The sequence below is a fragment of the Pteropus alecto genome, unplaced genomic scaffold (assembly GCF_000325575.1).
Source record: "Pteropus alecto unplaced genomic scaffold, ASM32557v1 scaffold213, whole genome shotgun sequence".
Lineage (NCBI taxonomy): Eukaryota > Metazoa > Chordata > Mammalia > Chiroptera > Pteropodidae > Pteropus > Pteropus alecto.
In genome coordinates, this window is record NW_006434829.1 from 4801645 (window position 1) to 4814594 (window position 12950).

Sequence of the window (12950 nt, forward strand, 5' to 3'; positions counted from 1 at the left end):
ACTGAATCAAACTAGTATGCGTCTTCATCTTTCCAGACTGAAGGTCCTTATTCTTCAAAACCTGTCCTCAGATAGGTCCCTCTGTCTGAGCCTTGTAAGCAGCGAGCGCCCTCCTCAGTCCACCTGGGGCAGAGGACGGCTGTTGGCAGAGCTCCGGGAGCAGCCACGCCCGCCCTGCCCGCCCTGCTTCCAACAGGAAGACACTTCTGGTTCACCTCCCTAAGGAGCTAGGTCCTGGTTCCACCCCCACTGCTCTGGGCAAATCATTTATCCCTGACCTCTCAGCAAGATCAAGGTCAGCGCCACCCTGACTGTCTCCCCAGTGAAAGGCCAGAGCGTGGAAACGGGCTGACAGATGTGCAGTGCTTGGATGGGGGGGTGAGCACGCTGGCACGGAGACAAGGCCGATGGCTCCTGCGGCTACAGCAACCCCACTAATGCTTTCTGGAAACTCTCGGCAAGGACTTTTCTGGATCAGATGGGCAGCTCAGAGCCAGGCCTCTCTGAAGGGTGTGACAAGCGATGTTTCCGAGTTCGCTAGCGGTCTACACTGCGGCACCCCAACTACTTCTCTGCTACTGTGGTGGATCCTGCCCCACGCTGAGCACTGCCCTAGCCTGGGCCACTGGCAGGCTTATGAGGCCTCACTGCACGGCCTGTGAGCCTGGGCTCGAGCCCGGGCCACCCCATGGCGGCCTCCCCAGCGCGGGAGAGGGCCTGCTCATCTTGTCCACAAAGTCTCGACTGCTCCGACCAGAGTGAACACTCACTGGCGCCCGCAGCAGGGACCTGGGGACCGCTCCCGTGCATCGGGACCTGCTCGCCCTTCACCAGGGAGTCTTGCCCTGCACTTGGAGAGAAGAGCCGGGACACGGGGGCGGGCTGGCTGCTTGCGGCATGGCCGAGGTCTGTCATCAGGATGCCGCTGTGGAACTCCGAGACTCCAGGAGCCTGGGGAGACACAGGCCAGAGCAGTCACCCCGACCACAGTCATGTCAGGGAAGGCGGCCCAAGGGTGGGACCGCGCTGGAGTTACGACATGGAAGTCTGTCCAGGGCGCCTCACCCCGGTGATGGCAGCGGGCGTGATGACCATACTGGACTGGGACACGGTGGAAGCCAACATCCCTTCTCTCTTCAGAGGGCCTGTCATGATCACTGCTTGTGGTTGTCCGGAAAAGGCAGCTACCACAACGAGAAGAAAGTGGGGGTGGGGGGCCCGAGCTGGGGGGCCCGCTCCTGACACCGGTGCTGAACCCCCAACAGAAACACGACCTTTTGGCTGCCACTGAGACAGCTTTCCTCACCATGGGGCATGGGGGGACAGAAGCACTAGGGCACCTCACATTTCTTTGTAACCTCTCCTTGGAGGAAACAGATTACCCAGGAAATAGAGGACCAGGGCCATGTGTTTTCAGACTGGGTTGAGACTCATGTTAAGAGAGACTAGATTACACATGTAGCATTTCATAAGTTTTTTTCACACAACGTATGTCATGACTACAAGCCTTGGGGACAGGGGACTATCTTGGGGGAGGGGCCACACTCCAGCTTCCCTCCTCGACTCACCTGGGGTGATGCAAGCATTCTTCAGTACCAAGGACACGGGCTCTGGTTTGGGAGCAGGCACTATTTTGGGGGGCTGCTTGGGCCTCCCTCCAGTAAAGGATACAGGTTTGGGGTGCACAAAAGTTAAACGGAGCTGGGGAGGCCCGACGGCTGGTGGCCGGGTGACGGGAGACAGTGCCAGTCCACAGGGGGATGCTGAGGGGGTGGGACGGTGGGTGGTGATGACGAGGCCCTGGCTCTGGCTGAAGGTGGTGGCAGAGGCATCGTGCGTGAGGGTGGCGGAGGCTGTGTGCGTGATGACGACGGGGGCCTTACTGACTCCAGCAAACTTCTGTGGCTGCACGAAGGCGGGTGGAGTTGGGGGGCTCAGGGCAGTGGTGGGAGGAGGGGCTAACGGCACAGCAGGGGAAGCGGGCGCCGGGGCGGGACTGGGAGAGAGCATGGGCACGCTGAACACGGGGAGAAAGGGCTGCGGGACGCTCAGGGGCGCTGCAGAGGGGCTGAAGTCTGCAGGCTGCATAAAGGGGTCTCCAGGCCGGGAAGCACGTTCACAGGCTGGTCTATCTGTGGGGTCCAGGGCGGGGGCTGCGGGGGGCGCAATGAGGCTGTCAGGGAGGCTTACGGTGGGGAGAGAGGTGGTTGGCAGGTCGCTCTCCTGAGAAGGGAAGAGAAGGAAGTGAGGGACAGATCCCGGGGTCGCACACTCGCCCTCACTTTCTAGTGCTACACCCCACACAATGCGACGGTGCCCACCGGGCACCGGGGGTGAACCCTGGACAGAAGGGACAGAGGCGATTCTCCCCTCCTGTGACTGCTCATCAGGGGAGAGGGACCTGTGTCCCCCCAGGCGTTGGTGGGGTCTGGTTTCCATTAGGAACTACACGATAACACAGGGCTCAGACAAAGCGACAGTCTGCACACAGCTGGCTCTCGGCCTGGCAATATCTTGTTTCTGGAGCCCAGCAGGGGTCCCCCGAAAGTCCCTGCCATCTTCTGTTACGGAGCAGAGGCGGCCTGGATCGCAGCTGTTCATGGGTTCCCTCAGGACAGTTTCACGTATCAACTTCTAGAGAGGTCACCTCTTCCTAAGAGGGGACGCTATAAGGAATCAATTGTTCAGATCTCAGTCTCTATAGAAATTCTTCCCAGAGCCAGGTGGAAGAAGATGGGCACCATTCAGAGGGCCCTGTCTGACTTGGCTCTGAAGCCCCAGCACCCGGTAACCAACTTGTGTTGATCGCTGAATAAAAAGTAAAACGAACACACAGAACTCCTTCTCATCAGTGACCCAGGGTTTTGTCCGCTGTCTCAACCACTCAGAGCAGAGCTCACTGCACAGGTTACCTGGAGCCCTGGGCAGGAGAAGCACCCGGCCAGTCTCCCGCCTCATGGACATCCAGAATGCTTTTGGCTAGACTAATTTCCTGTGTTCGACACTGAATCTAGAAACCCCTGGCACTTTGCTCACAACTGCGTGGTTACGTGATTACCTAGCCCTGGCTGCTGACCAGCTGATGACCAGCTCTGTGCCCCTCCCCCAGCTCCCTCTACCTGAGCAGGTGGGCTGTTGGGATCTGGTGTGGGCACTGAGGGAGGCGCAGACAGCATGGAGCCAAAAATGGACCGGCTGGAAGAGAACAGGTCTGAAAGACAACATTGAGGGCTTCTGAGCTCACGGGCCCATCACTTCCTTGAATTAACATGCAAACAAGTCAGGCAATGAACCCCACCTGACCCAGAGGAATGCCAGGCCTGAGGGCATCTCCCCGCTCCCTGAGATAACTCTGCAGAAAGAGGCCCTCTGATGGGAGCCACACATGCTGGCAACTAGCGTGGGCTCAGTACTCCCAGGCCTGGCATTCCCCCTGCTCATACAACGGTGGGAGCTCAAGGACCAGCGCTAACTGCAGGAAACTGTGGGGAGGCGGCTGTGTCGTCAGCGCCCTCTGCTGCCTAGAGGGAGAACGGCTTACAGTGGCAGCCAAGCCGGATGCTCTGAGGCAGCGAGAATACCAATTTCCTTGAGAGAGAACAACGTCCCAGAGAGACTTCCCAGACCTTGTCGTTACAACCAAACAAGGAAGTAGTTCTGGAAAGATTCTAAGTCCTCCCCTGTCCCCTTTCCCATCTGAAAGCTCCCTCTGTGAAAAGGAAACGTCAGCTTTGTCCGGGGCAGAGGCGACGCGGGCAGCCATGCGCTCTGCTCCATGTCCTCACCCTGGAAAGGCTCAAACGTGTCCATGAAGTCCAGGTTGGGCTGCAGGGGAATCAGTCCCGGCTGAATCATGTCTGCGTTCCCCAAGTGTGCTGTAAGAGCCAGAAAGGGGACAGGGCGGTCACTCTGCCTTCTCAAAGATGTAGCTACGCGTGAAAGACCTGAAACGGATCTTCCGGGCCCTGCTCATGTTCTAGATTCTTCCAAAGAGAAATGCAGGCAGCTGGCTGGGATTTCTACCTCCTTGTAGGTTCATGGCCATTCTCCGCCCTCAGAAGGCAAGAAAGAATGTGAGTTTTTGCAAGAAGGGTAAATTGAGTATCGGGAACACATACTCCCAGGAAGCCGTGAGCCGTCATGCAGAGATCACACCCCCTCTCTCGTTCTGATTTTCAGTCTGTAGGCTCTTCCCTGACGGGTTAACTGGACCACAGAATGCCGCCAAGTAAGAGCTCATGCCCAGAGCTGCTGCCGATTTTTTTTTTAGAGTCAAAGGCCCTGTCACTTGGCTAGGCACACATCCTCTGCTAAGGGGACAATCAGAAACGTAAAACTGACCCACACCGACTCCTGCTGTTACCTCGCAGTGGGACATGGGCCTGGCAGCTGTCCAGGCAGGCTCAATTTGCGGTCCCCACCCACTCAATGGGTATGGCCCTCGGATGTCAGTGAGGTTGACCAATCCTTCCCCTTACTGCTTGCCCTACACAAGTGACGTGTAGCAGCTCAGAGATGGCCCTGAGGCGAAGCCTGCTCCAGGTAAGGCCCAGGTAAGGCCTTGCAGGGAAGGAAACCCGCTGGGCATTCGAAGCGGAGGGCCTGGGGGTGGGTTACCTATTTCCCGAGGGTTGGGCCAGGCCACCGGCTGGTGTGAGGAGAGTGTGGAGAAGAGAGTGTCGCTGAACTCGGACATGAGCATGTCTGTGCCCAGCAGCGGGTCCTCCTCCATGGGGACTGGGGTCTTCCATCCATCCCCATGTCTGTGCCAGTAGAGCATGTCATCGTCCTACCACCAACAGAGGGGGAAGGAAAATTCGAAGGGGCGACAGTGGACCCAGAGTTCCCAACCACGTCACGCTTGGGGCGCATGTCCCCTCATGCGAGAGCGGCAGGGGCTGCTGCAGAGATGAGGCGCGTGGTGGAGAGAGCGGGAGACGCCCCCTCCAGCCCCCGCCAGCAGAGAGAACTGTCTAGACCTCGGCCCTTCACGTGCCTCGTGTCAGAGGGGATAGCTCCTCCTCTGGCCAGACAGTCCGTGTCCCCACCACCTTCTGCTGCCAGGCCACCCAGTCATAGCTATTTCTTGTCCAGGGGGGGTTGCCATGAGGGTCCTCACAGACCCGAGCTCACTCACCTGGGCCAGGATGGAGAGGTCCTCATCCTTATGCTGCTGTAACTGGAGGAAAGGGGAGGCAAGGCGGTCGCCCAGGGCCCCGGGAGGGGACGAGGCCCTCAGCCCCTCCTCCCTAACAGCGCGTGAACCCCAGAAGCATCAAGGCCTCTTCTCCCTAGGAGGCGGGCGGGGAGAGGGATCTTGCTCCCTGCTGTCCCCAGGCTGATGCCGCACACAGAGGAGATTCCCAACCGGTGTTTGTGGGACAAAAGGCCCCGTTCGTAGCTGGAGGAGCCGACGGCAGACGACACGACTGATGCGGGCCCATCCCCAGGCGGCTGTGAGCACACGGTCTCATGGCCAGTGTTCCGCCCACGGGGCCAGGTCCCCTCCCTACGCCACGGACATGCTCTTTTTGGAGCTCAGACAGATACCCTTTTCTTGAAGTAGGTTCTCCACTTGTGATACTCCCGGATCACGAACTCAATGCGGCTTTTCCAGTACTTGCCTTCGGTGGTGATGGCCTGTGAGAGAGATGAGGTCAGAATGGAAAGCGGCGTCTCGTTTGATTAGCAGGAGCGTCTGACACTGGGCCGTCAGTCAGTCGCGGGCACTGCATCTCAGAGGACCCTAGCCCGCGCCTACGACGTCATTCACAAATATGCCCCCTCTCCTGTGCTACAAGGGGTCTCGAGCGGATGATGTACTTTCGCCTCGTGACCTGCAGTAATGGGGGGCGGGGTGGGGGGTGATGGCAGCACGGGTCCTGAGGGTCTGGACTGGACGGGGTCAGACAGAAAGCATGGGCAGCGAAGTCAAGAGCCCTCCGTCCTGGGGCTGAGGAGCCCTGCAGAGACTCGGGGTGTTAGCCGGATGCCGTCCCCAGCAGCGCTACGGCATTGTCAACAGATCAAACCAACGGTCGATCACAGAAGTTCTAGGTAGAAAGTGACTTCCAAGAGCATCTAGTGACAGGGAAGTCACAACTGCCTCTGAGAGCCCACCTCACTTTCGGAGCCTTATCATATCAAAGTCGTACATAATTTCACCTAAAAATACCTCCTGTTTGTCTCTGACAGTGAAGAATCTTCACCATGATTAATATTATTACCAGTCCTGAGAAAACTATACTCCTTACTATGTCTCCTACCAGATCACGTCCAACTGCTCCAAACTGTCTTTCATTAGGTTACTTTCCAACCTCCCACCCCGCTTCATAAAAGCCGTGTTTGGACCAGATTAAAACAATGCGGAGAGCGAAAGGGAAGAAAGCCTCTCCGCTCCTCCCGTGCTGGCCTCGCCTCCCAGAGGCTCCCACTAAGAAGACGTTTCTGAATAAAGACACCAAACTGCTGCTGTGCAACTGGCTTCGTTTTCATTTACTATTTCTTCGACATCTGTCCAGCCAGTATATGAAGACCCTGAGGTCATTCTTTAATTGTTAAAGACATCTGCCTTGGAAGGAGCCCCAATCCCACCCTGTTGACTGCAGAGAAATGTCGATGTCACGGGAAAGTAGAGGGCTAAGTCCAGCTGGAGAGCCCCTTGTCCTTGGGCCAGCCCACTCTGCCACTCTGAGAGGGAGAGCCTCTGCAGCGTGTCAAGCCACCTGCTCCCGACGTTCCCATCACTTCCCGAGGTCACCACAGCTGACGGGACAGCGCAGCCCCAGCACCCTTCCCTTTGGTCTCCCACTGGGGAAGCCGACCCTCGCTCCCAGCCTGGGGTAAGTCGTTCCCTGAGTGAGGGCGAGTCCCTTTCCCAGCCAGCGTGACCACGTGCCAAGTACCTCCGGCCGGCGATGCTCATCTACTTCAACAGAGCCATCCAGCGGAGTGACAAAGTGGCACACAGGATTCTTGCGCTTCTCCAAATCTGGGTGGAGAGAGGGTGAGACCTCAACACTGCAACGAAGACCCCTGCAGAGCCCTGCCCCTCTGTCCATGCCCCTCCCCTCAGGGTGGGACCCTACGGTCTGTTCTTTCTTCTCCTTCCTTTGGAAAAGGAGATTTCAGAGAAATAAACGCATCCAGGTTAAAGGGAAAGAATCTGTCAATAAAATGCGGGTAACGCAGGGAGTCTGGCTCATCCGGACGAAGGCCAGCCTAACTCGAGGTGGCCTGAGCACGACCATCGCCTGCATAAGTCACTGAGTCCCCACATCCAAGCCAGCTGAGGCAAAGCAAGGTCTGGGTCTGCATCTTCTCAGACTTGCTGAAATGGGAACTGTTCCCTGACCCTTCAGATGTCACCTCTCTGCTACACCCTTCCCGATTCCCCTGAGAAGCACGAACCCCTCTGTCTTTACCCCTCTGTCTTTACGGCACTAGGCCCCAGGGTCTATCATAATAGTGGGTGTGGCGTGTTGAGAGCAAGCAGCTAACACGTGCGTCTCCTGCAGACCACAGGCATCTTCACGACGCAGACCACTTGGTTGGCTCCCTGTGTCTGACGGCCAAGAAGTGTTCGGCTCGTCACTAGGACCTTGCCTGGTTTCCCTGTCTCTGTGGCTGCCCGAGAGAGGCTTCTCTTTGAGGCACATGTTCCGAGAGCAGGAGCTGGGGTCCGAGGTGCAAAAGACTGCAGGTGGAAGAACCTGGGGGGCCACCCCCCACGCAAGGCTTCGGGGTCCCCGCAGCCTCCTGCCCCGGCTCGCGGGAGGCCCCGGCTCGCGGGAGGCCCCGGCTCGCGCCGCACTTACACTGCATGTACCACGCCCGCCAGATGGCGTTGTTGAGCCGGATCTTGTCCCTCCACTGGAGCTTCAGGCCCTTGAAATTCTTCCACTTCGGAGACACCAACTTCCCACTGAAAGGCAAGAGCAAGAGGGGAAACTCAGGGGTCCCTCTGAAAATGAAGCGAAGCCAAAAAGTGACACCCAATCGTTCCAGGTCCCCAAATTGTGGATGAACCCATTACAAGCCACAGGATTTCTTCAAAGTGACGTGGAGCAGGAGGGGTTGGGGTGGGCGTGGTGGTGGCGATGGTGTCAGGGCGTGGAGGGAATGGGTCTGGCCAGGGTTAACTGTCAGAGCGGATCAGGGGACATAGGGTTCACCGTCCTACTCCGTCTACTTCTGCATGTCTAAACTTTTCCGTAATTACAAGTTTTTAAAAAATCTGTTGATTTTGCAATAGATGTGAGTATCGAATCACATTGTACACTTTAAACTTACATAATGTTATATGTCATTTATACCTCAATGAAGCTGGGGGAAAAAAAGAAGAAAGAAATCTGTCGACCGCTGAGTGAGAGCCAAGTTCATTTTACCTGGTCTCAGTCCACCCCCTCTGCCACCAGTCCTGAGGCTCTGACCGTCCCAGCACCCAAATGTCCCACTGGCCTTAGAACCTGCCGGGGGGGCCTCTCCTGTCTCCAGGCCTCCGCACACGCGGTCCTCACTCCCTGTGGAGCTCCCTGTGCCCCTGGCCACCTGCTCGTCCTTCAAAACGCTGCTCAAACGCCATCTCCTCCCAGCCGGCACCGGGCTCCCAAGGACGCTGCCAATTCCTTCCGGTTCCCTGAGCACTGTTCAAACCCCAAAGACAGCACTCGCCCACAGCCCACGTAACAGCGCCTGTACCCACACCGTCCTCCACTAGGCTGCAGCTCCGTGAGGAAGGACCCTTTCGTGTCACCCGCCGTAAGCACCTAGCACAGAACTTGGCACAAAGCAGGGGTTTATGTAATAATTCTTTGTTAACGAGCTAAAGAGCCCTTGCGAAGCAAGCTAACAGCAGGCAAAGAACACGCCCTGGTGGCACAGCCTTCTCAGACAGTTCAGTTTTCTAAGGGCTCTGCCAGGAGCCACATCTGTGCAGCTGGCAGAGGGTTTCCCTTTTTCAGATGGCTCAAGATAGGCAGGGCACTATTTTTGGTCCGGGTCCTCCTGACCACAGGGCACAGCCCTGCCCCTTCTCCCGAACCCACTCAGAAAGCTCACGTGACGAGCAGAGATGTGCCAACAGTCACAACAGCTGAGGTCTTCAATGACAGCGCCTGAACAATAACCTTACCTGAACCTGAAAAGCTGGGTTACAAAGCACAAGGCCTGGCTGTGTACCTGACAAAACCTCATGGCTCCCCCGACCTGAGCCAGCACCGAGCCAGGCTGGGAACCACGGCACACTGGCCAGAGGCTGTGATCCCCACAGTGAAAATGTCAGAGCACATCGTCTTAGAAACTAAGGGACACGCAGCAGCAATCTCAGCTCAGAGGGTCAGGGGCTTCGAACCAGTCACACGCCTTCTTCTTCCTGTCTCTCTCACCCAGGTACTTCCACCCCCCGGTCCACAGCCGGCAGCCAGGCATTTCAGAGCCTCTGCTGCGTAACTGAGTCCTGACTGGGAGCTTTATGGTCGCAACTTTTCTGGCACCTGTTTCTTGGGCGAGAATAATAACACCGCCTCCAGAGTGTGTTAATAAGGATTAAATGAGGGCACACACGACACACAGAATGGTGAACCCTGAAGCAAAATATAAACGTAAGATATTAATAACCACCTCCATCATCTAGATTTATTACCAAAAGGCCCGATTTTTAACACCTCCTGACTTGAAAAAGCCCTCTCTTTTGTGTGTGTTGTAACAAGGCTCTTCCTCCTCTACAGGAGGAAAGAGGTGACACCCAGGTACCACTCTCAATGCCAAACACAGACCTAGGCAAAGGTCCAACCTGAACTTCACGCCGCTGCAGAACCATCTGCCTCTCATTTACTCCTTTGACGAGCTCACGCTTAGCGCGTGTGCTAAGAACTAAGGACAGGGACAGATGCGACAGATGAGGCCCCCTGCCCTTGTGGAGCATCCAGGTCGCTGAGGCACGAGTCCTGTCTACGTGCTGAGTTGCAAAGAGGAGCAGAGGGCCATGGGAGCACACGGTCAGCATAAGTGGCCAGTCTGCGCAGTCAGGAGTGGCTTTCTGGATGAAATGACATCCAAGCTAAGGCCTAGAGGATAAGGAACCTTTAGCTGAACCAAGGGCAGGGAGGCAACGTCCCTTCTGGCCTGTGACAGCCCTGAGGTGAGCAAGAACACGCTGGTCAAGGTGGCGGGAAACACCCAGTGTGGCTGGAGCCTGGAGGGTGGGGGACAGGCGGGGTGCTTCTAGACCAGGCTGGGGAGCAGATACCTACCAGAGTATGGCAGGTCCCATGGTTTGGCAAAACCAACCCTCTTTTCCTCCTCAGCAAGGTCTTTCTGCAACCTGACATGTAGCCGGCAGGTGGTTCCAGGAAAAAAACAACAGAAAACAGAAAACAGTCCCTACCTCTTTATTTCCTTAAGGGGGAAACCTGTCTCCCCCAAATTTTCTATAAGAGTCAGTTTCCTCACATTGAAGCCCAGATTCAAAGGCCACTTCTCTGTCATGCATCCAGAGATGGCTGCGGAGGACAACAGCAGAAGGGCTATAAAGGGACACTGAGGGCTCCTGGGAACAGAGCCACCGTTGGTGCCTCGTAATGTTTGGAGAGAGCTAACCACTGGGCTTAAAAACAAACCAACCTCACCCCTGCTTTGTTACTGAAGACAAAGGGGGGAGATGCGAGCACACGAGCATCTTCTCGGAGAAGTCGGATTACGCATACAGCTTCAATTACGCACAACGAAGCATAGATACAGAGAGATCAAACCCCATATGCTGGAAACCAAACGGACAGGGAACATTTTGGGGTTCTCGTCATCTTCCTCCTTGCTCGCTGAAATGTTCCACTTTTCCTTGATGTTTATGTCGACAGAGGCTGGCGGATGGGGAGGCCTGTCCTAGTCCAGGGCTACCTGGAAGAGCCTGGGAAGGCAGTCTGGGGTTCAGTTATAAGCTACTTCCTGAGCTTGATCAACATTAAAGGCAATATTTTAGCCAGAATCTGCTGACTCTTTTTTATTGTGGTAAAATGCATATAACACAAAATTTACCATTTTAAAACGTACAATTCAGTGGCATTAAGCACTTTCGCAATGCTTTGCAACCACCACTGCTACCTAGTTTTAGAACTTTTTTCATCACCCCAAAAGGAAACCCTATCCCATTACCTGCTTCCCCAGGCCCTGGCAACCAGGAGTATACTGTCTGTCACTTACGAATTTGTTTCTTCTGGACATTTCATATAAACGGAATGACAAAACGTGTGGCTTTTGTGTCTGGTTTCTTTCACTTAGCACAACATTTTCAGGGTTCGTCTGTGTCAGAGCAAGAGGCAGTACCTCATTCCTCTTTAGGGCCTCATCATACTGCGCTGGATGGGCAGGGCGCATCGTTTACTCTTTCATCCACTGATAAACACCAGAGCCATTTTGCCTTGCGGTTACAGTGCACGGTGCTGCTGCGAAGCGACTCGTTGCATCCCCAGTCAGGCCAGAACTCCGGCAGGGGAGACAGGTCCAATTACTAAGCTGGCTCCGGGGCCATAACGGTGGGCAAAACCCACGGCGAATTTTGTGGGAAGGCAGGTGGATGGCGGCCCACTAACATTTTACACGTGTCCCTGTGACTCTCAACTCCATGCTGGGAGTCGATCCCCCGGGCCGGCCTGCACACGGGCTCAGACATAGCGGAAGGCACCCAAGTGCAGGGCTGTTTGTGGCAGCAAAAGGCTGGAAATGACCTAGATGTTCATCAGAGGGGAACCGTTTAAACTTGCGGGAGACCCGCACAGGGGGGGCATGAGGGGCAACCCAACAACACACGCTTACACGTGCCGACACACAGCCAAGATCTGCAGGATGCGTCAAGTGGGAAAACAAGGTGCACATACACATACAGTGTGGCCACCATCAGTACTTTTAACAGGGAGATACACGCACAGACACACAGGCAGGGTGGACGGGAGGGGCAGGAAGACAGCCGGTCGGTCTCAGGAAAGGTACACAAGAGACAGGTAACAGTGAAACAGTGACTTCCTTTCCGAGAGCTGAATTAAGGGATTCGGTTGGAGGCTTAGTTTTCACCATTTACTGTTTTATGTTATTTTTTTACTTTTTTATTTTTTTAGGCGAGGCAATCCTTGGTTGACCTCACAGATTTCAAGGACCTTGTCAGCTTACAATCTTTTATTTTTTAAAATTTTTTTATGCCTACAGCACCTGGTCTTCCTAGGTGGTCTCCCATCCAAGTACTAACCAGGCCCGACCCTGCTTAGCCTCCGAGATCAGACGGGATTGGGCTTGTTCAGGGTGGCATGGTCGTAGACTGTTTTATGTTATTTAAATATAACATAGGCATGTATTATTCTTTTTTTTTTTTTAATAAACAAAGGAAAAAGACCAGATACAGTCCCAGCCTTTTATAGGGCTTCTAGTTAATTGGAGAAGACAATGAATCACATGAACAGATGTAAAATTTGTGCAAGTCAATTTTGTGCACCGGATCCAAACGTGAGGATAATGGCTACTAAGTGGTTCCTCTAATGAGTGAGTGGATGGATAACTCAGGCTGGTCTCTTCCAGGACTCTGATGCTTTTTCTTCAAAGGAGCGGTCTCTAGGATCTGGGCCTGGTTCCACAGGCTGTTAGGAGCCAAAACTAACAGGCTCCAGACGGACAAAGGTTCATTGTGGAGCCAAGACACGGGGCGCAGCCACAGGAGAGGGGGGCAGGAGGGCACCGCCTGGAGCCGTGGGCCCTGCCTTGGGCAGCGGCCCAGTGGAGGCTCCTTCCTCCCAGAGGAGGCCTGGGAGGTCTTCAGGCCCTGCTCCCATGGCCAGGCCAGGCGTGGGTCCTCCTCCTGTGCCCAAAGTTCATCCTCCTCGTGAGTCACTTGGTGTCTTTTTTTTATTCAAAGATGAGTCCTGTCGGAGAGGCAGGCTCTGGGGGTGATGGCAGCAAGGCAGGAA

The 12950-nt window shown here is 55.5% G+C and overlaps 1 protein-coding gene and 1 pseudogene across 1 annotated transcript in view; both read right to left on the reverse strand.

Moving 5' to 3' along the window:
• MLXIP (MLX interacting protein) overlaps window positions 1-12950 on the reverse strand; it is a 51140-nt gene that overhangs the window by 8893 nt on the left and 29297 nt on the right. The window contains exons 2-11 of the mRNA XM_015587975.1: window positions 7818-7924; window positions 6906-6991; window positions 5551-5640; window positions 5138-5179; window positions 4618-4789; window positions 3786-3875; window positions 3120-3211; window positions 1569-2223; window positions 1066-1184; window positions 771-951 (exon numbers count right to left, since the gene is read on the reverse strand). Of these exons, the coding sequence (XP_015443461.1) occupies window positions 771-951; window positions 1066-1184; window positions 1569-2223; window positions 3120-3211; window positions 3786-3875; window positions 4618-4789; window positions 5138-5179; window positions 5551-5640; window positions 6906-6991; window positions 7818-7924 (1634 nt within the window). The remainder of the gene's footprint in view (window positions 1-770; window positions 952-1065; window positions 1185-1568; window positions 2224-3119; window positions 3212-3785; window positions 3876-4617; window positions 4790-5137; window positions 5180-5550; window positions 5641-6905; window positions 6992-7817; window positions 7925-12950) is intronic.
• On the reverse strand, window positions 12190-12308 carry LOC112478387 (annotated as a pseudogene).